The sequence below is a fragment of the Girardinichthys multiradiatus genome, chromosome 12, assembly GCF_021462225.1.
Source record: "Girardinichthys multiradiatus isolate DD_20200921_A chromosome 12, DD_fGirMul_XY1, whole genome shotgun sequence".
Classification (NCBI taxonomy): domain Eukaryota; kingdom Metazoa; phylum Chordata; class Actinopteri; order Cyprinodontiformes; family Goodeidae; genus Girardinichthys; species Girardinichthys multiradiatus.
The window spans coordinates 30,840,908-30,865,881 of NC_061805.1; the positions used below are offsets into that span (position 1 = coordinate 30,840,908).

General features: G+C 41.5%; 2 protein-coding genes across 8 annotated transcripts in view; one reads left to right on the forward strand and one right to left on the reverse strand.

The window, feature by feature from the left end:
- The window catches only part of LOC124877551 (rab5 GDP/GTP exchange factor-like), a 30,740-nt gene extending 8,780 nt beyond the window's left edge, over positions 1-21,960 (reverse strand). Inside the window, exons 1-3 of one of the 2 annotated variants that reach the window (XM_047380838.1) lie at positions 21,827-21,960; positions 1,062-1,244; positions 837-964 (exon numbers count right to left, since the gene is read on the reverse strand). In XM_047380838.1, the coding sequence (XP_047236794.1) occupies positions 837-964; positions 1,062-1,216 (283 nt within the window). In that variant the 5' untranslated portion in view covers positions 1,217-1,244; positions 21,827-21,960. Of the gene's footprint in view, positions 1-836; positions 965-1,061; positions 1,245-3,679; positions 3,955-21,826 lie in introns of those variants that run through there. The other variant, XM_047380836.1, reaches the window with a different exon arrangement.
- LOC124877550 (MLX interacting protein) overlaps positions 6,477-24,974 on the forward strand; it is a 41,180-nt gene continuing 22,682 nt past the window's right edge. For 3 of the 6 annotated variants that reach the window (XM_047380830.1, XM_047380831.1, XM_047380832.1), the window contains exon 1: positions 21,549-22,113. In XM_047380830.1, coding sequence (XP_047236786.1) covers positions 21,791-22,113 — 323 coding nt within the window. In that variant the 5' untranslated portion in view covers positions 21,549-21,790. Of the gene's footprint in view, positions 6,668-21,547; positions 22,114-24,974 lie in introns of those variants that run through there. The other 3 variants (XM_047380835.1, XM_047380834.1, XM_047380833.1) reach the window with 3 other exon arrangements.

Below are 24,974 nucleotides of genomic sequence, written 5' to 3' on the forward strand. Positions count from 1 at the left end.
TAGTTACTGCCACAGTCATTAGTTTTTGCATTGTGGCAATTATGTGAGCCATTCTGTTTGTACTACAAATTACGTGTATGTAATTGTTTTCCCTGATAAGATCATATTCTTGCGAAAAGCACAAGAGCAAAAACGGCTGTGATCGTATAAGAAGCTCATGTGTTTGTTCACTCATTGAATCCAGAAGATGACACGTGAATTAAGTAAATCAAATCAGCAGCTTTTCAGTGGCTTCTCTTAATTTTGTTTTTAAGAACAAGTCACTATGCTGATATCGTGCAGCCCTGATCTCTACCAGCATTGCACATAACACCCCAAAGGACTTGCATCTTTAGCTGCAGCAAAGGGTGGAATATAAATGCACACCACACTTTTCAGATTTTTGTTTGTAACTTTACACTTCTCAACTTTGTGCTGCTTTCTGTTGATTTATCACATACAATCCCAATAAAATAAACAGATGTTTGTGGCTGTCACACGACATACTGAGAGAACTATTTCCCAGTGAAGAGGTGAATACTTTTGGAAGGCACTGTATTTGTATATCACACAATAAAGAAGCAACAATTGTATCACAACAACAGTTGTGATCTGGTTTAAGTTTGAGATCTTTAAACATGAAGTAACTCAGATTTCTGTCTAAAGCTTTTCTCTTAAAACCTTTCTTCATTTATCTTCAGTTACTACCTGTCTTAGCTGACTTTTTAATGACTTGATCATCTTTAAGGCCTTAATATTGTTACCATTATTGTTTTCTCTTAACTATTTTTCATATATAATCTGCTCAGAAGAAAGGGCTAGCCTAAAAGTGAGCAAAAGAATCTTAGAAGACAGACCTTGAGGTTTGGGAGGTGAAGCACTGCCCCAGAACAGCTTCCTCACAGTGCTTATCCGCCGACCCTTCTCTGTGTTTTTCTTCTCCTCAAATTTGGAGAACGTGGGAGGGGCTTCATCACTGCTGGGTCTACAAGGAGCAGCAGTATGAGACAGGTCAACCATGCAGGTATAATACATCAGTCATGTTTTAAACAGAAAACCTGACAGTGGGAGAAAGTGTCCACCTTGTTTGTCTTTGTGATCCAGGTGGGCGTGATCTCTCTCGCCAGCACTTGGAGCAGAAGCCTTTCCATGCTGGGTTTCCATAATACCCACAGGCGTTCTTACAAAGCAGCTCCTCCTGAGAGACTCTGAGTCCTCTTTGTTTGTCTGTCCACATGATGGAGCACTATTAGATATCCTTAACCCTAACAGGTCAATCAGAAAAGGTGTGTTATAAAGGGAAATCAACTTGTAAGCTCCAGAACGAGGCCTCCTACACATTTTTCCTAAAAAAAATTACATGTTATTAATCGACTATGACATCGCACTGAGGTTTGTGTTCAAATTGGACAGTTTCATCAACTTGGATAAAGTAAAAAAACTAATAAAAAAACAGACCATTTCAATAGCTCAAAAAAGGTAATTTGAAGAATGTTTAATTCTGTAAACAGACTGAAAAACCTGCTCCAGTTATTACAATAAAAAGAAAGATAACCAAATTAAGACCCGTATGGATTCAGCAGCCAACAGCAGATGTGTTAGCTGTAATCACACTTTGGATTTGAAGACGGAAAAGAAACTATCTGGACTTCAACAGAATGAGGGAAGCTAAGACTTGAAACCATTTTCATCTTTAATCAAACATTGAGCAGTTTCTGGGATATAAATGTGTTTTATGACATTAAAAATGTTGTTTAATCACCACACTGCTATATAATCAGTTACAGTTATAAATTGGTTAACCATATTTCAGATTTGTAAGCTAGTTACCAGTATACAAAAATGAGCCATAACATAATGACCACCTGATAAATCCTGAGCAGGCTCAACTTTTGCAAGCTCTGGTCCTATTCTATGATAGGAGGTTAGTCACCCTATCTATTGGAGTGTCATGGCTTATTTTCATTGCTCTATTCCTCTGAGAGAGACTAGCGGTAATCATGCAAACCTTTTTTCTACTAATTGTGGACTCTGTCTGTACTCTTTTCATAATCCCTTGGGGAGTTAGATTTTTCCAGTTATTGTGTTTATAAGATCTAAAATCTCACAGATTGCTCCAATAAAGAGGATTAAAAAACAAGAATGCTTAATCAACCCAGTAGTAGATGTTTTTCTGATAAAAGATTAAAAAACATTGTTACTATTACTGGTTTAATTAGAGATACTGATAGCTTTATGCTATATGGAATATATGCGTGAATCTGAAATTAAAATATCAAGATGGTTCATTTAATTCAGCAACAAAATTCATAATATGAAACTAATATATTATATACATTGCACACAAGGTGATTTCAAGTGTTTATTTCTTTTTTTTTTTTGGCTTACAACAAATAAAAATCCCAAAACCTAGTTTCTTAGAACATCTTAATATTATATAGGACCAGTTTATTGTTATGACCTAGATAATCATGGCTAAGACTTGAGAGCTGTGCTGCAGCCAGAGACACCCTCAACAACGACGGTAATCCACAAAAGGTCATTGCTAAAAAGGTTGGCTGTTCAGAGAGTACTGTATCCTAGCATTTCCTTTAAAAATTGAGTGGAAGGAAAAGGTGGAATGAAAGAACTGGACTGCTGGTCCAAATACTTCCGTCCCGGTCCAATAAAAGTTTGCATTTCATTTGAAAATCAAGGTCCCAGAACCTGGAGGAAGAGTGGAGAGGCGCAGATCCAAATTGCTTGAGGTCCAATGGGAAATTCCTTCTGTTGACAAGCTTTATGGAGAAACTGGTTTCATTTTCCAGCAGGACTTGTTTACCTGCCCACACTGCCAAGTCCCAGAAGCTGGTTCAGTGACCATGGTGTTACTGTGCTTGACTGGCCAGCAAACTGGTCTGACCTGAACCCCATAGAGAATCTGTAGGGTTCAGGGAAGGAGGACGAGATACACTTGACCCAACAATGCAGATGACCTGAAGGTCTCCATCATAGCAAACTGGGCTTCCATTACACCTTAGCAGAACCACAGGCTGAACGCCTTCCACGCCATGCTGCATTGATGCAGCAAATCATACAAAAGGAGACCCAAACCCAGCATTTACTGCATAATACTGTACAATACAGAACATACTTTTCAGTAGTCCCACATTTCTATAACAAACATTTGTTTTTTTTATTACTCTTCTAAAATCCCAAGAAACTGAATTTTAGGCTGTCATTAGTCTAAGACAAAACTATTCAAACAGAAACACTTGAAATATTCTTGCATTGACTGTGTAATAAATTAAACATTTAAACTGAATTATTTAAAAACAGTTTCGATGATATTATAATCTATTAACATACAGGTGTACACTTAGCTTCAGAGAGTGCAATATGCAGCCAGAAGCAACTTGTAAATAGTTTTTAAGTTCATTTAAAGAAGGTTTAACAATATTTAGTGGCATTTTAATCTATTAATAAACTCGCCATGTTGTTGTAGGTATCTGAACCACTTTAATGCAGAGTCTCTAGTTAAAAAGCAGTTAAAACTTGTAGTGATGTAATAGTTTGTGTTAGCTAGTAGCTAATCGTTGTAAAGTCGGAGCGGCTGACTGTCAGCTGACGGTTTTGATGCTAACGCTGGCTAACTCCAAGCCAACACTCAACTTTTCCATAAAACAATTAATAAATTCGTAAATTAATCTCTGCTGCTCACCTGTCAGTCAACGAGCGGCCAAATTCATCCCAAGCTTCAGCAGCTATCTTTACCTAGAGAAAGGTTTCTCTACTGTCTTCTGCCACAAACTTCTTATACTCTTATATTCTTACTCAATCTCAGCAGCAACCTTTAAAAAGTCCACTTAAAAACACAAAAAATGTCTGAGGATATGAAATACTAATAAGGAAAATGTGGTATGTTAACGAAAAGTTAAGGGTGTCTGACGCAATCAGAAGTTCCTCCACTTCTGAAACCTGTGGAACCGGAAAGAGGTAGGAAGGAAACACAGTAAAGAGTGAGACGCACAAAACCACAACTTCAAAATAAAATTCTAATGTGCGCTCGCTTGTTTTAATCAGACAAAATTGCAACACAAATATATTTCCTATTAAAGACAACGGATATTTACGTCGGTTTCATACAGAGTGTCCTAACTGACTTCTTCAGTCATTCGTAACTTACGATTGCTCTGTAAAGGCCTTTTATTTTGAAAGAATTTTGGAGAAAAAAATTGCCATTGAAAAATGCTGGACAGTTACAAGACGACAAGAACCTGTTTTATTAAGTCACTGACAATAACATGACGTCTATTGTCTCAGACACTATTGTGCTATTATTTAAAAAAATAACAATTTAATTTTACAAAATTACTAAGTCAGTTTGCATCTTACGAATAAATAATAATTCCAGCGTTTTACTGAGCTCCAGTGGCCCGATGCAAATTTGAAATTTGATTAATTACTTAACGTTTAACATGCAAGTAAAATCACGAAAATACAGAAGCCACTGGAGTCATTTATTCAAAGTTCGTTATTATCACTAATTCTCATTCGAAAGCAGATAAAATGGGCTGTATTTACGACCCATGTAGCCTGTTGGTGATACGACAATGAGTATAATGATAAACAGGTGGTGCTTAATACACTTTCAGCGGGTTTACATCTAACATTCATAGAAATCTAATGTGGGGTTAAAAAGATAAACCAAAAACACACAAAAGACACAATAAATGGTACATAACAGTATTTAAAAAAATTCCAAGACAAAAAGCATAAAATATTTCCAGGCAAAACTTTAACATGTAATTTACAAGCTTTAAATGTCTTAATTTAACTTGTATTCAGATCTCTCAGTTCATGCATAAGAATACTTGTCCTCTGACTTTTGCTGTCCGATGGTTTACACAAAGCTAGTATACTACCTAGTAGTTAAAGGTTCTCTACACTAATATAAAGGTGCATATATTTGTATATGCTATGTGCTATATAATACTCCTAAAGCTTCATTTATCCCCTTTGCTTGCACACCTTTTTCTACCACACTTCTTCCTTTCACTCAGCTATCCATTAATAAGCTCGTATACAACACTGGTTAAAAGCCAGTTTCTTTAGCAATAGCGTATGGCTTACCCTCCATGTGGAAGGTGTTGTGGAAATATAAATTCCTTATTATTAGTAGTGTAGAAATATAAATGGTTTATTATTAGATATTTTTTCGGCACTTGTAGCCTATATTTATTTATTTTTTGACAGTAGGTAGACAGGAAAGGGGGTAGAGAGAGGGGGAGACATTTAGCAAATGTCGGCAGGTCCGGGACTCGAACCCGAGACAGCCGCTTCGAGGACTGTAGCCTCTTCATATGGTCGCGCGCTTTACTCCTACACCATCAGCGCTGCGCCTAAATGGCTTATTATTAGTAGCTAAGACTAAGATATATCTGGGACTTTGCTGTTTTTAGATTTTTATTAGAAGTTTTAGTTATGCTTTGGATAGTTAGAAAAAACCTTAACACTAGCTTCCAGTATTATAACACAATGAGTGTTTATTATTCAAAGTTAAGGCTTGCATGTCTTTTCTGTCTGAATGGTGAGAAACCGGCAGTGTATTGGGGAGGGATGCTACTCCTCTCTGTGCTGACCGAAACTTCTGATAAGTATTCCACCCTGAAGATTACTGAAGACGTGTGGGAAACAATTCTTTATTAAGTGATGAAATATCTCTCTGTTTCTTTGATACTGTAACAGTAGCCTCTAGTATTATAAAACAATGAGTGTTCATTATTCAAGGACAAGGCTTGCAGGTGTTCTCTGTCTGTATCCACGCGTGGGAAACAATTATTTGATTAAATAATGAAGTATATCTCTGTGTCTTAGACACTGTTGCTGGGGAGACATCCACAGACAGAATGATTGTGTGTGTAACTGAAAAAAAAGGTACTGCATAGCAGCGTGGGGTATAAAATGTAATGTAACGCAGCCCCCAGTGAGACAGCACCCAGACGTTTTCAGGTACCCATGTAAGTGTGGTGTCTCCCCCCCCTGAAGTCAGATTGGTTTTAATAAACTTGTGGAAACGTACAACTGATCTCTGACTGAGGATTGTCCTTTGGGGTGCCAAATAAAAAGAGTCAATGAGAGGTGAGGAGTAATGTAAGAGTTAACGGACGGCCAGTGAAGTTTTCCTACCTCGACAGTGTCAACGACTCCCTCCAGTGTTTACACCATAACAAGGCCATGACATAACATGTCTCTATTAAAAATCTTTTTTTATTTGTTAAAAATCTTAATTTTAAGAGGGATTGAAATTGAGCTTTCTATTACCTGGAAGCCATAATAGCCACAACTAGAAGAAATAAACGCTTAAAATAAATCCCTCTGTGTGCAATTATTCTGTTTATTAGTTTAAAGATTTTGACTTGACTGTGTGAATGAGTGAAATAAATAACTTTTATTTTGAAAAGCTTTACCGGAACACACGGCGCACTGCGTTGGATCGTTACTAGGCAACGAAAGATAACCGGAAAAAGAGAAAAGTGTCTTCAAGCATGTCAGGCGCTAAAAAAAGAGAGAGGACTCCTCTACTATGGAGGACACCCGAAAGGTAATCTGTGTGAGTGAAACAGAAAAGCAGAGCGGTGAGCCTGCGGATGAGGATGCTTTGGTTGAGGATCAAAATAAGCAGAGAGCAGTGGGACGGACCAGAGAAGTAAGGAGTTCGGTCATGTGTGTCCAAACACTATCTGACAACAGTAAGATGCATAGACAGTCTCAAGTCTGCACAGCAACAAAATAAATTACTGGAAAGTTAAGTGGAAGGAAAAAGTGTGGTTGAAGAAGGGGCACAAGCAACAAGGACACAGATGCAGCTTGGCAAAGCATTTGGGGAATTTGGGTGAAATTCAAACTTATTTTTTAACCGATATAGTGTAAAATTAAAGTATTCCTAAGAAACTGAATTTAGGGTTTTCATTAGCAATCAGTATCAAAATGAACATAAATAACACTTGAAATATATTAAATTAAAATTCAAACATACTTTATTAACCCTAAGGGAAATTAAATGTTGTTGTAGCTCATAATATACAGGTTTCTTCAAAGAGCCGTTGTAGATGCTGATGGCTGTGGGCAGGAAGGATCTCCTGTAGCGCTCCGTCTTACAGCAGATCTGAAGAAGCCTCTGACTGAAGACTCTGTTGCTGTAGGACAGTCTCATGAAGAGGATGCTCAGGGTTCTCCTTAATGTTCTTTATTTTATGAAGAATCCTTCTTTGCACAATGATCTCCAGAGGTTCCAGAGGAGTCCCCAGAACAGAGCCAACCTACTTTATGAGCATGTTGAGCTTTTTGAAGTCACTGGCTCTGATGCTGCTTCCCCAGCAGGTGATGGCAGAAGAGATCATACTCTCCAAAACAGACTCATAGAAGATATGCTGCATCTTGCTGCAAACACCGAAGGTCCTAAGCTAAGCTAAGTACAGTCTGCTTTGTCCCTTCTTGTGGACGGCTTCACAGTTGCATTTCCACTCCTGTCTGATGTCCAGGTGAACACCGAGGTATTTATACTCCTCCACCACCTCTACTTGTTCACCCATGATGGAAATAATGTTTGACCTATTCTTGTTTCTCTTAGAATCTACAATAATCTCCTTTGTTTTATTCACGTTCAAGATGAGAGGATTGTTTCCACACCATGCCACAAAGCGGTCCACCACCTTCCTGTACTCAGCTTCTTGTCCATCTCTGATCCACCCCAAGACTGCAGAATCATTTGAGTATTTCTGCAGATGACAGGAGTCTGTCTTGTACTGGAAGTCTGAGGTGTACAGAGTGAAAAGGAATGGTGAGAGTACAGTCCCCTGTGGTGCTCCTGTGCTGCTGACTACCTGGTTAGACTCACAACCCTTCAGTCTCACAAACTGTGGTCTGTTTGTCAGGTAGTCGTTAATCCAGGATTGTTGAGGCCTCCACCTGAGTCTTCTGGAGTTTCAGACGAAGCAAATCAGGTTGGACTGTATTAAATGCACTGGAGAAATCAAAGAACAAGATCCCCACCCTGCTGCTGGCTTTGTCCAGATGACAGTGGATTTGTTGAAGCAGGTGCATGAGGGCATTTTCAACTCCAAGTCCACAGCGATGAGCAAACTGAAGGGAGTCCTGATAGTTTAGTGTTTGCTTATTCAGGTGGGCCAACAGGAGTCTCTCTAGGACCTTCATAATGTGGGATGTCAGGGCAACAGGTCTAAGACTGATGGATGAGTTTTCCTTGGTACCGGAACAAGACAGGAAATCTTCCACAACATAGGACCCTTCTTCTGGGCCAGGCTAAGGTTGAAGAGATCCTGCAGAATCCTACAGAGATGCTCTGAACAGGCCTTCAGGACTCTGGTGCTGACACAAACTGGACTTGCAGCCTTATTCCGGTTCAGTCTTTCCAGTTGTTTTTTTACCTGACTTTTTGAGACACACAGGTGGAAGGGGGAGGCAAAGGGAGCATCAGCATCTTCTGATTTGGTTGAAGGCAAACATGTAGAAGCAGAAGGGTCTATAGCTGAGGTGGAAGATAAAACTTTGAGGTGTAACAGGAGAACTGTTGGTCAAAGGAGGGTGTGATGTCTGTTTGGCTGTGAGCAGGAGAGGAGGATGCCGACCTTGTTTCTGAACTGAACCTATTAAAGAATGTGTTCAGTTCATTGGCTCTGTCGAGACATCAGTCTGATCGTACTTCTGCTTGAAGCCTGTGATCTTCATCCCTGACTACACATCTCTGATATTGTTTTGGTGGAGCTTGCTTTCCAGTTTCTTCTTATACACCTCCTTGCTGTCTCTTATCTTGACTTTGAGTTGCTTCTGTATACTCCTCAATAATTCCCTGTCTCCCTCTGAAAGCTCTTTTTTTCTTGTTAAGTAGGTCCTTCGTGTCACTGGTGATCCAGGGTTTGTTTTTGGGGAAGCATCTCGCCGTTCTGGTGGAGGTGGTGTTATCCACACAGAAGTTTATATAGTTAGTCACACACTCAGTCATGGCATTGATGTCCTCTCCATGTGGCTGTAACCGTGTGTCCCAGTCTGTAGCCTAAAAACAAATGCACAGGTCTTCTTTAGCTTCCTGCGACCATCTACTCACAGTTCTCTTTATTACAGGTTGTCTCTGAACAAGGGGCTTATAATTCGAGCAGAGAAAAACAAGATTGTGATCTGATTTGCCTAATGGAGGTCTTGCTTTAGAGACGTATGTGTCCTTGAAATTTGCATAAAACAAATCCAACGTTTTGTTTTCTCTGGTAGAGCAGCTGACAAACTGTTGAAACGTTGGAAGTGTAGCAGAGAGTGTAGCATGGTTAAAATCACCAGATATTGCCACAAACGCATTGGAATGTTGTGTCTGTAGCTTAGCAACAACTGAGCTGATGGCATCACATGCAGTGTCGGCAACAGCTAAAGGTGGAACGTAAACTGTTGCCAAAATAACACTGATGAACACTCTGGGTAAATAATATGGACGAAAACCTACTGCTAACAGTTCAATATCTGGACTGTAGAGACGACACCTTACAGTAACATGTCCTGGATGACGCCATATTTTATTCACATTTACCGCTAATCCACCTCCTTTGCGTTTGCCGCTCCTCTTTAAGTCTCTGTCTGCTTGTATGGTCAGAGAGCCTGGCAGAGAGACGCTGGAGTCGGGGATATGATCCTGCAGCCATGTCTCTTAAATATAAATTACTGCATTCCCGATACGCTGGCTGGATCCTTCGTAGGGCTTGGAATTCATCCAACTGGTATCCCAACAATCTCACATTGCCCATCAGAATTGATGGAAGAGATCGTTTGAACTTCCTCATTCTCTCTTTTCTCTTTGCTCCTGCTCTGAAACCACGGCACCTTCATTTCAACCATCAGGGATTTGGGGTTGTAGTTGCAGTATTATTTGAGCTTTTGAGATATTAATCAGCTGCTTCTGGCTATAAAAACCCCCACCCCATTGCCAGGGTGACACATCAAAACAAATGTCCAAAGGTAAAAAAGTATCAGCAGAAATCCTTCCAGCTGCACAGCATCCAATACCGGACAGGATATTTGTCCAAGAAAACCATTTTTTATCCACCGCAAGAGGAATTTGAGTTCTTAAAAGAAATTAATCAGAACGAAAGGTAACAGAGCTACTCTAACCTGCTGCCACCTTGAGGGGTGCAATTCTAAAATTGTGGAACTTCATCTGTTTTTTTTAAACCATGATAAAACACTAGCACTCAAAGAAGTCCATTTGATTTTGAAAGCAGTAACATCATCCATGCAACCTTTGTGATATTTTCTTCATGCTGGATTTGGCAACAATATACAAAATGTACAGCTGCTTCTCTTTTATAATGAATGTGTGTATTTCGAATTGGACCAGTGATGCACAAAAGCCCCTCTGCTGTACTAAACTCCATCCCAAACATGGTTTTCAAGGAAGCATGCCTCTTTTTCTCGTTTGAATATCTTATACTGAGGAGGTATAGGATTATAATGTGGGTTTGTTTTGCAGGATTACATAATTTTTAACCGAAATGATAGCACTCAGCTCTCAGCAGCAGAAAAATTCACGTGTTAATCCACAGTAGAGTAACTTCGGATTTACAAAAACATTTATATTTGTTTTATGTCATGGCCTTTAAATGTTTTATGTGTTGCAGTTCACCCGTGCAACCGATCTCGATGTATTTATTAAGCCATCTCCCGATTCTAGTAAAAGCGTTCACTTTCCTGACACGTCTCTGAATCGTGTCAGGTTTCACTGGAAAAAGCCTCAGGCCTCCTCCCGGTGGGACTTGCCTGGAACACCTCCCAAGGAAGGCGTCCAGGAGGCATCCGGTATAGATGCCCGAGCCACCTCAACTGGCTCCTCTCAATGTGGAGGAGCAGCGGCTCTACTCTGAGATTTCGTTCTTTCGGTCATGACCCAAAGTTCATGGCCATAGGTGAGGGTAGGAACGTAGATCGACCGGTAAATTGAGAGCTTTGCTTTTCGGCTCAGCTCTCTCTTCACCACAACGGACCGGCACAGTGCCCCCATTACTGCGGCAGCCGCACCGATCCGTCTGTCGATCTCCCGCTCCATTTTTCCCCCACTCGTGAACAAGACCCCGAGATACTTAAACTCCTCCACTTGAGGCAGGAACTCCCCTCCAACCTGAAGAGGACAAGCCACCCTTTTCCGGTCGAGTACCATGGCCTCGGACTTGGAGGAGCTGATCTTCATCCCAGCCGCTTCACACTCGGCTACGAACCGCCACAGCGCATGCTGTAGGTCTTGGCTAGAGGGGGCCAGTAGGACCACGTCATCTGCAAAAAGAAGAGACGAAATCCACTGGTCCCCAAACCAGACGCCCTCCGTCCCTTGGCTGCATCTAGAAATCCTGTCCATAAAAGTTATGAACAGGACCGGTGACAAAGGGCAGCCCTGCCGGAGTCCAACATGCACCTGGAACAGGTCCGACTTAGTGCCGGCAATGCGGACAAACTCCTGCTCCGCTCGTACAGGGACCGGATGGCCCCTAATAAAGGGTCCCCAATTCCATACTCCTGGAGCACCCCCCACAGGCATCACAAGGGACACAGTCGAATGCCTTCTCCAGGTCCACAAAACACATGTGAACCGGTTGGGCAAACTCCCATGAACCCTCGAGCACCCTGTAGAGGGTATAGAGCTGGTCCAGTGTTCTACGGGCGGGACGAAAACCACACTGCTCCTCCTGAAGCCGAGGTTCGACTATCGGCCGGACTCTCCTCTCCCTGGCGTAGGCCTTACCAGGGAGGCTGAGGAGTGTGATCCACCTGTAGTAGGAACACACCCTCAGGTCACCACCCCGGTCTGCCAGTCCAGAGGCACTGTCCCCAACCACCACGCAATGTTGAAGAGGCGTGTCAACCATGACAGCCCAACAACATCCAGAGATCTGAGGTACTCAGGGCGAATCTCATCCACCCCCGAAGCCTTGCCACCGCGGAGCTTTTTAACCACCTCGGTGACTTCAGCCTGGGTGATGAAAGAATCCAACCCCGAGTCCCCAGCCTCTGTTTCCACCATGGAATGTGTGATGGCAGGATTGAGGAGATCCTTGAAGTACTCCTTCCACCGCCCGATAATGTCCTCAGTCGAGGTTAGCAGCCTCCCACCCCCACTATAAACAGTGTTGGCGAAGCACTGCTTCCCCCTCCTGAGGCGCCGGACGGTTTGCCAGAATCGCTTCGAGGCCAATGGTAGTCCTTCTCCATAGCCTCACCGAACTCCTCCCAGGCCCGGGTTTTTGTTTCTGCCACAGCCCGGGCCGCAGCACGCTTGGCCTCACGGTACCCGTCAGCCGCCTCAGGAGTCCCACAAGCCAACCACAGCCAATAGGACTCCTTCTTCAGCTTGACAGCATCCCTTACTGCCGGTGTTCACCACCGGGTTCTGGGATTGCCGCGGCGACAGGCACTGCAGACCTTACGGCCGCAGCATTGACAATAGATACGGAGAACATGGTCCACTCGGACTCTATGTCTCCAACATCCCCCGGGAAGTCTGTCCAGCTTTCTCCTCCTCCAGCGGATCCAACTCACCACCAGGTGGTGATCAGTAGACAGCTCAGCCCCTCTCTTCACCCGAGTGTCCAAAAGATCTGATGTACGACAACGTCGATCATCTACCTCCTGCCTAGGGTGTCCTGGTGACAAGTGCACTGATGGACACCCTTACGTTTGAACATGGTGTTCGCTATGGACAATCCGTGACTAGCACAGAAGTCCAATATCAAAACACCACTCGGATTCAGATCGGGGAGGCCATTCCTCCCAATCACGCCTCTCCAGGTGTCACTGTCATTTCCCACGTGGGCGTTGAAGTCCCCCAGCAGAATAATGGAGTCCCCGGGAGGGGCACTATCCAGCACCCCCGACAGGGAAACCAAGAACCAAGGTACTCCGCACTACCGCTCGGCCTGTAGGCCGAGACGACAGTCAGAGACCTATCCCCAACCCGAAGGCGCAGGGATACGACCCTCTCATCCACTGGGGTAAACCCCAACACGAGACGGCTGAGCTGGGGGGCAACAAGCAAACCCACACCAGCCCGCCGCCTCTCCCCGTGGGCCACTCCAGAGTAGAAGAGAGTCTAACCCCTCTCAAGGAGATGGGTTCCATAGCCCACGCTGTGCGTGGACGTGGAGGCGAGCCCGACTATTTCTAGTCGATATCTCTTGACCTCCCACACAAGCTCAGGCTCCTTCCCCCCCAGCGAGGTGACATTCCACGTCCCTAGAGCCAGCCTAAGCATCCATGGATCGTGCCGCTGAGGTCTCCACCTTCATCCGCCACCCAATCCTCTTTGCACTGGTCCCTAACGGTTCCCCCTGCAGGTGGTGGGCCCACTGGGGGATGGCCTCGCGTCTCTCGTTTGGGCTTGGCCCGGCCGGGTCCTGCAAGGAGCAACCCGGCCACCAGGCGCTCTCCGGCGAGTCCCGACCCCAGGCCTGGCTTCAGGGTGGGACCCTGACTCCGCCGTACCAGGCGACGTCATGTGCCTCGATATTTTCGTCCTCATGAGGGATTCTTGAACCGCTCTTTGCCTGACCCATCACCTAGAGCCTGTTTGCCATGGGAGATCCTACCAGGGGCATTTAGGCCCCAGACAACATAGCCTCTAGGATCATTTGAGCACTCAAACCCCTCCACCACGTTAAGGTAGCGGTTCAAGGAGTCTTTTATCATGTTACAAAAAAATTTGTTTTATTGAGATTTTATATGATAACCCAACACAAAGTAGCAAATAACTGCGTTGTGGATGAAAAAAAACATGATTTAAATATATTCTTACAAATACAAATCTAATAGGTGTGGCATATATTTGCGTTTCTCCTGGCAGAGCCGCTAGAAACACCTTTTGCTGCAGTTATAGCTGATAACATTTATGGAGTATGTCTCTACCAGCTTTGAACATTTAGATGTTAACCATTTTTCCCATCCTTCTTTCAGAAATAGTCCACCTTATGTGAGCATTCAATTTCAGATCTTGCCACGGACTCTCAGTTGGATTAGATCTAACCCCCACCCTCTAAAATTCTGCCATCATGTTTTACTGTGGGGAAGGTTTGCTAGTTTTCTACCACACACAGCATTTTGCATAAAGGCCAAAAAGCTAAATTGTGGACTTATCTGACCAGAGCACCTTCTACATGTTTTCTGTGACCCCTAGATGGCTTGTGGCAAACTGCTGCGGGGAGTTCACATCGTTTTCTTTCAGCAATTTAACAATCTTACCATTCTTCCAAAAATGCCATATTTGTAGAGTGCACAACCAATAGTGTTACAGTCAGTAGATTCTCCAACCTAAGTTGTGGATCTCAGCAGCTCCTCCGGAGTTGCTTTGGGCCTTTTGGTTGCTTCTCCAATAAATGCTCTCCTTGTCCATCCTGTCAGTTTAGATGGACACCCATGTCTTGGTAGTTTTTTCAGTTGGGCCTGGTTCTTTTCATTGTTGGATAATAGATTAAACAGTTCTCTGTTAGATGTCCAAAGCTTGGGATATTGTTTTATAACCTGACCCTGCCAGCTGGATTTATACCGAAAAATATTTTAACACAGATGCACTCTGCCTACGAATTAGGTGACTTCTAAAGGCAGTTGGTTGCACTGATGTTTATTTAGGAGCAAATGAGTTAAAGTGGATAAATGCATGTGCACAGCAAAGTTTTTATGTATTCATTTGTAAAATAATTTGAAATGTATAATTTTTGTTTCCAGTCACAATTATGGACTAATGTGTGTTGGTCAATCACATTTAATGTAACAAAATGTGATAAAGTTCAAAGACCATTTGTAAAGCTATTTTTTTTTCCTTTTAGTCTCGTTCCTTTACAGGAATTCCATCTTTTCTACAGTCAAATCCAAGGTCATACACATAAACACACAGAGCAACGTCATCCAGACTTTTTTGCAGAATGATTATGAGCCTGTCCATGCTGTGGCATGCCATCCCTTTTGCCTAGCTGCAGCCTTGGGCAAGCAAGGTGGCATTTTAAAACTATGGGATTATAGCCGTAAAGAAATCATTGGCAACAGGGTGTTTGAGAAAGAAAGGCATAATGTGTTATTTTTGACTAAAAAGGTGAACAAGTGTGTTTTCTGGAACAGGCATGATAAAAAACATCTTCCTATAGTTTTAGCTGCTGTTTGAATCATGTTGAACAGGATTATGCTTGGCTGTTGGCTTTAGAACTGGAACTGTTTACAAACTGGATGCCTGCACTTTGCAAAATAACCCTAAGGAATGCTTCTACTGCACTACAAAGAGCATTGACCTGATCACATTCTCTTCAGACTCACAGTGTCTTGCCACTGCAGTCAGCAAGTCTTTAAAATTTGTCTCATCCGGTTTCTATTCACTGAAACTACTGATAAAGTGTTGATGAACTATTAAAGATGCAGTTAAAAAATAAATTTACATTGTGGGAAGTTTCACATCTTTCTTTTAAAACTGTGAAAACATTTGGGGTTGATCATACTGTTTTCTCTTCATTATTAAGATGCTGGTAAAGCAGTGACAGTTTTCCGCTCTCAGAGAAACAAAGACTCATCGCCTTCTTGGGTATATCTGGGCAGGTCCTCCTCTCACTACAAGCCCATCAAAGACCTTCTTTTTGGGGTTCATCTGGACAACACCCAACCAAGACTGCTCTTCCTGGGATTGGACTGGCAACTAGTTAGCATAGTTTATTTTATATTTTAGAAAGACAGATTCCATCACCTTCATTAATTACAGCTTTACCCATTAAATGTTGTACATGAGGATCTAAGCTGAGAGTCCAGATGATTTTGTCCATACTGCCTTTCTGGTATTTTCTTTTACCGACTATTAGTAATTTTAGTTGTGAACGATAACAAAAATGAACAGAGTTGAACAGAGAATGGGGGTTGCACCACTTTGTGCAATAAAAACCACAAGGACATAAAAGGGCAGGACACATAATTCACAAGAACAATCAACTGAATTCAGATCTAATTGGTTTTACATACTCAGTCCATTTGGTCCAGATCTTATAAAATTTTCCTTTTTCAACTTGGAGGAAAAAATAAATCTTTTCCATAGTATAAATCCGGTGAACAATTTCAATCCATTCATCAATAGTGGGTGGATCTGGTTTTATCCATTTCCTTGTGATGGCTTTCTTACTGGCTGCCATTAGTATAGCCAGCAGGTTTTTGTCTTTATTGGTCCATGTGACCAACCGTAGGCTGCCCAAGTACAACGTTTCGCATTTGAATGGAATGTTTACATTGAATATTTTCTCAATATGTTTGCGGATCTCTTTCCAATATGGTTTTATTACCTGGCAATTCCAAAAAACATGGAAGTGGTTGGCTGCCTTAGACCCACAAAGTCTCCAGCAGGCGTCGCCGTTTCTTTGATATCGACTTTGAATGGGTGTATCAAAAAATCGTGCAATGTTTTTCCAGCAAAACTCCCGCCATGTGTTTGATCGGGTCGAGACCTACTGCAGTGGACATATTTCCTCCCAGCCTTCTTGTGAGATTATCACCTTCATTTCCTTTTCCCATTTCCTCTTTATGTATTCTGTATTCTCCTGTTTAGATAGTTGTATGGCATTATATAATTTAGAGATAATTTTGCTGTCTGATCTGGACTTAATTAGTGATAGAAATACCCCCATGAAACTTGAGTTACTTTTTCTCATCACCTCTTTAAAATGTCTATTAAAATAATGTCTCAGCTACAGATACCTAAAGAAATCATCTTTTCCCAGTCCATGATCCTTCTGTAAGGTTTCAAAACTCTGAAATATCCCTTTGTGGGCAAATTAATAATAGGTAGTAAATCCTTTTGAGGTCCATAACTTAAATTTGTTATCTATTCTATTTGGTGCAAAACCTGAGTCATAGGCACACCACCACATAATTTTAGATGCGTCTCCTATTCTGCAAATGTTAGCCAATTCCTGCCAGGACTTGAGAAAGCTACCTGTTATGGAGTCTTCTGGGATCTGCTGTGCTTCCTGTAATTTATAAACACTAAATAGGGCTGTTATTGGGATTCCTTTTATCGTTGTGCCTTCTATTTCCTTCCATGCTGCGGTGTATGATGGTGAACACAGGCAGACTAAAGGTCTCAACTGGGCTGCGTGTTAGCATTCCTGTAAACAGGGAAGGCCCATTCCACCCTTTTCTTTTTTTATTTGCAGAGTTCTAAACTTAATTCTGGCCTTTTTACCCTACCACAAATACCTCCCTATTAATCCATCTCATTCTAAGAACTGTTTGGGTGGGATTCTGAATGGTAGACATTGAAATAAGTACAGCAACTGTGGAGGGATATTCATCCTGATGGATTCTATCCGGGAGCTTAAACTTAAAAAGGGAATAGCATTCTAATTATGTAAATTTGATTTTATTTTCAAATTTAGTGGGCCATAATTTAGATCAAACAGTTTTGAGAAGTCCCTCGGTAGTGAAACACCCAAATATTTGATAAACTCAGCCTCCCAATTCCAATTGTACACAGTTTTAATTGAAGATGATGGGTCATAGTTAAGTGTTAATACTTGAGTTTTATTAATATTAATTTTGTAACCAGAAATTAAACTAAACTCTTCGAGTAACTTAATCAATTTTGGGATTGTCTGTGTGGGCTGTGTTATACTTATCAATAAAGCGTCTGCGAAAAAGGATAATTTTTGCTCCCCAGATGTCATTGTAACCCCTTTTATATCCGGCCTCTGCCTGATCAGTTGACTCATGGGCTCAATAAACAAGGCGAAGAGGAGCGGTGACGCACAGCACCCCTGTCTTGTTCTGCTCTCCAATGTGAATGAAGTGGTGAAATCTCAATTAATTTTAATTCTACCCGTTAGTTTAGTATATAACGATTTAAATGTGTCAATTATCGTTGTATGAAATCCAAATTTTGAAAGCACTTTATATAAAACAATACCACCCCACCAAATCAAATGCTTTCTCTGCATCCAAACTTAATATCAGTGCCTCTAGTTTTTGCTTACATAATGTGTAATGTTTTTCTAATGTTGTCTTGGCTCTCTCTTTGTCTGACAAAGCCAGTCTGGTCTTTATGTATTAAAGCTGGTAATATGACTTCTATTCTTTTAGATAATATGGAGGAGAAAAGTTTATAATCATTGTTTAGAAGACTTACAAGACAATAACTCCCACTTTCCCATTTATCTTTCCCTTCCATCGGTATGACTGAAATCACCGCCTCTCGCCATGAGGGGGGAATAATTTTATTTTCTAGAACCCCGTTGAATGTTTTTTCTAATGTTGGAATTAGCTGGTCTTGCATAATTTTGTACCATTCTGTAGTGACTCCATCTGTCCCTGGAGATTTTCCCTTTTTAGTTCTCTTGATTGCTGATTGAATTTCCTCTTTTGTAATTTTGGATATTAATTTCTTATTCTGTTCATCAGTGATCTTTGTAAGATTAATTTTTTCCAGAAAGGTATCAATCTGGTTGTTGCTGCTTGTCTGTGGTTGGGAATATAGTGTTTTATAATATTTTTGAAAGCAGTTTTTGATTTTCTCCAGATTAGTTTCTATTTCCTTTGTTACATTGTTTCTTATTTTATGTATAGTTCTGCAGGCTTGTTGTTTTCTTAACCTATATGATAAAAGTTTCAGGGATTTCCCACCTGCCTCATAGTATTGCTGTTTTATAAAAATAAGCTTTTTTTGGATTTTCTGAGTGTTTATTTCTTCTATTTCTTTTTTTAGTTTTATAATTTTATGTTTGGTGTTGCCATCTTTGGGATACATTGCATGTTCTCTCTGTAAATTTTTCAAATCCTCTTCTAATTCCTGGAGGTTTTTTTTCTCATATGCGGTTATGGATATAATTTTACCCCTAATCACTGCTTTTAATGCATCCCAGTTTATAGGAGTCACTTCCTCATTGTTGTTATCTTCCAAATATAGATTAATTTCACGTTTTAGTTTCTCTCTAATGGCTGATTTGTTCAAAATGTTAGAGTTCAGTCTCCACAGAATGGACCTCCTCTTATTCAGCCAGATTGAGATGTAAATGGGGCCATGATCTGAAAGAGTATTAGGTCCTATTTTACAGCTGTCTACCCTAAAAAGATCTTCCTTGAACATAAAGAAGTAATCTATGCGGGAGTAGACGTTGTGAGCATGTGAGTAGTGTGAGTAATCTCGACTCTTCGGGTTTCTTTCTCTCCAAACGTCCACCTCACTCACCCAGGTATTTAATTTTCTGCTAATGTTTTTTGCGTCGGGCTTTCCATTTGATGAGTCAATTTTCGGATTTAATCGGACATTAAAATCTCCGCCACAAACTAAAATCCCCTGACTTTTTGCTGTCATTATATCGACTATTTGTTTATAAAAGGAACAGTCACTTCCAGGAGGAACATACACAATAAGGAGAGTTATCACGATTCCTTCTATTTTTTCTGTAACTATAACAAATCTGCCTTCATTGTCGTTCTATTCTGAAATGTGCTCATAATTTACAGCCTTTGGTATGAGGGTCGCCACTCCTCTCCACCTCCCCGATCCATGTGATGAGAAGTAAACATGTTTAAATCCTTGTTTATTTAATTTGGCATGTTCTGAGTCGTTGAGGTGCATCTCTTGCAAAAAAGCAATTTGGACTTTATCTTTCTTTAATTTTGATAAGATTCTTTCCCTCTTAACTGGATTGAGTACTCCATTTATATTAAATGATGGTATTTTTAAAGATCTGTTTTGCAATTAACATAATATACATAAAACTGAACACAATTTGTCCATGTAACTTCCTAGATAGGGGTCTATTAACCTGACCCTGTTGAGTCCCCACAACAGGCTCGAAGGAAAAAGTCCCCCTCCTCGGTCCAGAGGGAGAGGCCCTTACCTGCGACAGTCGCATGTCGGAGAAAAAGGAAAAAGCGAGAAAAGTGTCCCAACTCCCAAGGAAAAAAAAAAAAAAAGTCCAGAACGAACCAAATTATTCTTTAGTTTGTTTCCACCACTAGTTACAGATTTGTTTGGAGATATTTCACAGTTCCTCCCGCCGTCTTCGGTCTGGGGAAGATCCGCTAGGTCCCGGAGGGGGCCGCAGATGTTCTCCTGAAGGCTCGCAGCTTCTCCTTGTAGCTGGAACCCCGGCCGGCTTTAAATTCGCCCTTCCTCGCTCCTCGGTCCACTCTCGTCCAGGACAGCTGCTGCACCTGCTCCATGAGCGTCTCCGGAGGTTTGATGGTTGGCACGGTGAAGCCTAGTCTCAGCATGTCCTCTGATGCCTCCTCTACCGTATCGTAGGTTTTACTTCGCAGGGAAGAGGGTCTGGAAGTGGATATTATTTTCCCTCAATACTTTGCGGATTTCTGTATATTCCCTTTGTCTTTTGAGTATGAGGGGTGGATAGACGGGATCCAGGTTTATGTGATTTTCTTGCCAGGTAAACCCCTTCCTCTGCCAGGCTTTGCGGAGTATCATCTCTTTAGTTCCGAAGCTTAAGAACTTAATTATGATGGAGCGCGGTGGCGCGGCGGCTGCGGCCCCAATGACCGATGAGCTCTTTCAATGTGGAGTTCAGGGGTGTCCTCATTTAACTCAAGACCTTGACGGAGTAGGTTTTCGACAAATGAGATCATTGTCGATTCCTTCTCGGATCCCTCCGATACCCCATATATCCTTATGTTCTCACGTCTGGATCGACTCTCCAGATCCATCAATTTGTCCTCTAACTTAGCGTGTAGCTTTAGCATAGCTGTTATGACCTCCTCCATGTTTAGGATCCTTCCTTCTGCCTTCTCAATACGTCCCTCCACCTCCTCCATCCTGGTTTTCACCTTCGCAATTTCATCTTTTATCATCTCCAATTGTTCTTTATTTTCTTGGTGAAACCCTTTTAGTTATCGCAATATCAGTTCAGTGTCGGTCATTTTTAGACGCTGCTCCTCGTGGCTTGTTAGCTTCAACCCGTTAGCTGCTAATTGTTGCTGCTTCTCTTTTCTCTCACCTATCTGACTTCAGTCGGCGTTTATTTCTCGAGATAGTGGTACCATCTTAAACCCCTTTTTAAGTTATACTGGTATATTTACTTAGGTTCTATAGGGGAAATTTCTCTAATTACTCCGGTCCAGCCAGGAGCGCTCTCCCTATGCGACCATTTTGATAGTGGTCCAGTCCGGAAGTCCTGAAAAGGTCGTTTGTTTTTTTTCTCAACTATATAATAACTAAAAATTGTCCCAAGTTCAGAGTAGAACTAAAAAGCAAGAACCCCTAAAATTAAATCTGGGAAAGAAGAAGATTTCTCACCAATCTCAACTTTAATAGTCCAATATAGCTGCTGTTCTTTTAAAATACAGTGATGGCTGCAGTAATAAACTGCTTATATTTACACATCAGGTTGTTTTCGTTCTGCATCCACCAGTGAGACTGGTGCTTCTTATATCGCTTCAGTTTATTTTAGGTTCTTAGATGTGGGTGGGGCTCCAAGTCTGACCAATCAGCAGCGCCTTTACAGAATAAGCTGGCCAATCAGATATGCCTTAACATAATGACTTGGTAGTACATAAAGAGCAGCAGTTTTTATCAGCTGCGTCAACTATATTACAAGATAACGGCTTAACTCCGGTCGTTAATAAGGAGGGGCAAACTTCAACATGGCTGAAGAGGGGATTTTCATTTCATGGCATAAAGTTGATAAACTTTAACAACCGGAATCTAAACGCATTTCCGGAGCCGTCTGCTACGAGCCCCATGAAAGGAAGAGCTTTATTGTCCTAGCTTGCTGGCTAACGTTAGCTATTTGTTTGTTGAGTTGCCGACATGGCTACCAGAGAGACATGTCAGCGGCAAACTTACCGGCGGCCGGAGGCCTGCATTAAGCAGGAGCAAGATGACGATTCGGACGTGGAGGAGAGTCACATGGGGTTACGGAGGGTGGACGGGCTGGAGTCCCAGATCATCCACAGCGGACACTTCATGGTGTCGTCTCCGCACAGCGAGCACCCCCCGAAGAAGGGTTACGACTTCGACACTGTCAACAAACAGACCTGTCAGACCTATCGCTTTGGCAAGGCGAGCACGTCGCACCTCTCCATAGACGCTTCGTTGACTAAACTTTTTGAGTGCATGACCCTTGCTTACAGGTAAGCCGCAACATGTCTCCCTGCTGTGTGTTAATGGTACATTCATTTTTACTTTACCCGCTGGTGTCACCAAGCTCATCTTCAGCTCCTCTCCATTTAGTTGCAGTCACGAGTCTCCGTTTCTCTTCACTTCCTGTTGCACCAATCTTTGCCTTGCATTAAATCACCTTGCCTTGTGTATTAGTGCTGCTATATAAACAAACTTGTCCTGTATTGCCTAATTGCCATAATCTGTAGTGAGCCTTGTTTGCCAGTGAAAGATATTCCCACTCTAGGCATTGAGTTATCAGTGCCAAGCTGTGGAAATGGTAACAAGGAGGCATTATAAGCAAAATAACACTGATCTGCAAACAAAAATGGCCAATTTGAAACATGTAGCCTATTATTATATCTGGCTTTCTATAAATGCAACCCCTAAATACAGTCGGTGCCCTGCAAAGACAAATATTACTGTAAAAATGAAACATACCCATTATCAAATGGACAGTTACTGTTTTACTAAACGGTACAAAAAACTTCTTTATTCAAATTTTAAAACGTAAATGCAGCATTTGCTGGTGTTCTCATGAGATCAAGTAGGCATAGGTCTTTGAGATTCTCACAACATAAGCTTGAGTAAAAATAGTTTTAATGTATTTAGGCAAGATGTAAAAAACACTAAAGTTTAACATTATCAAATTGCTTTCTTTTCAGAAATTAAAAGAAACAAACATTACTACTGCTGCTAAAACAGTTTATTTAAATGTATTGGTTTAAAGCAAAAAACGGGAACAGAAATATAAGGAGCTGATATCAGCTGGTTCATCAAGTCAGTCTATCAGCAAGGGAAGCCAACATGCAGTCGGTTGATTAACAGACACGCTGCTCGTAAATTGCAAACTTCATTTATAAAACAGTCTTGCCTTTGTGGGAAAGATGGGTGGTGAACATCTAGTTTGCACAACTTGAAATATTTCCAAACAGTGGAGTTGGTCTTTCTTGTAACTGAGGGAAGATTCTAGCAGCCTTTGTTCATCCACCTGACAGCAGTGTGCAGCAAGAAGTGGAGGACAGGGAGTGCTGTTACTCGTTGCTCCATCCATTCTGCGAAAACACAGGTTGCTCTGATACTTTGCCTGGCATCTCATTGAAGGACGTTTTAAATTATAGGAATTGGTATGAGAGAAAATTGTAGCTGTTTTGTTTCAAACCAGTTTTTAAAACCTTGGTATACTTTGATACTGAAACCGGCTCATTCCATGAACCAAGAAAAAAAAGTTCTGACAGCAAAATCAACAATCCCAGGCGACACCAGTGGAATAGCGGTAGAGCATGCGACCCACAAACGGAGGGCTCAGTCCCCGACGCAGCCGTCCCGGGTTCGAATCCCGACCCTGGAGACCCACGTTGCATGTCTTCCCCCTCCCTTCTTGCACAAGTCATTTTACAATGCAGTGACCTCAGCAGGTTGAATCAGCTCCAAAACCGGTACTGATACTACATAGAGAAAATTCCTGGTCCAAACAGACAAACTGACAGAAACCACTCAAAAAAAAAAAAAATGCAAAAGAAAGAAAAACTGCTGGATTCGTATCAATTTAAGAGGATGAGAACCCTTGGAAACGTAATTGTGCCATCGAATGAGGAAACAAAGAGAAAATGAAAACAAAATCCGTATAAACACAAAAGTTCTAAAAACAAATACATCAATAAACAGAATGGGGGAGGAAAATATAAAAACAATATAAAATAGATAATATAATAGTATCTAAAACTGTAAATAACTTAAATAGAAATAAAACTCTTGCTTGTGTCTCTGACAAAATTCTCTTTAATAGAAATTCTTTATACTATCGTCTTTGTAGCGTAAAATACTGTCTTTCTCCTAACCAATAAAAAACATAACGTGTTGGTAATCATTCAACTGTGTGCTCAACGATGGAAATAAAAGTTTAGCTGCAAATTATGTTAGCAGGTAGTAAGATAAAAAAAAAACCCGTAAGGCTCACATTACCCATGGTCCTCTATTTACAGCTGCAGCACCGCTGCCAACTGCTCAGGGGATTCCCTCCGACTTCACTCTAATTTAGCCTCACTGGAACAACTATTCATAGAGCAGTTACTGTTACTAGTAAGGTATCTGTTTGGATACATTATGAACAACATTTGTCGCATCAAGAACACCATTAAATGTGAAAGGTTTAGGACATGAACTATAACAGTGCTCCCATCTCTCTGTCAGTGAGCCAATGTCCAGTTTCCTTCTGCGGTTAGAGGACTCCCACAGTAACGGTCATGCAGTATGTTCACTCAGCAATTTTATTTAGGAAAATCTAAAAGAAAACTAGGTTGACAGGAAGGACAGACAGTTAATAAAAGGGTGGAAAATAAAAAACAGGAAGGATGAAAATGGCTTAATACCCCCTACTACCCTCTAGAATCATGAATTTAACTTCAGTCTACCCCTCAGGTCTTGCCATGTGACCATAAGGCTCTTAGTTGTCTTAGTTTCTGTCTTTAATGGGGTTTGCTGCGTGAAATTGCCTGATGATGAACAGTCTGTCCACAGTGTGCCATTTTAGCTGTTATCACTTATCTCAGATAAAGTAACCATGCCGGTGTAACTGAGTAGCTTGGATATTGTCTTGGTTTCTCGGGGCGCAGGTGATCTTGTCTATGTTGTCAGATACAAATCACTCATTCGTTAGGTTATTATTGGATCAAATCCACATGTAATTCATTTAAAGAATAACAGAGTTGGTAGTTAGCATTCGTATATGTTTGTCTCCCAGCTTGTTCAGTACCTTGCTGTGTCTTTGACTCTAAATTTAAGACATTGGATTGGTTTTCACACATGCAGCTGTACGTAAACTGTGTTTTGC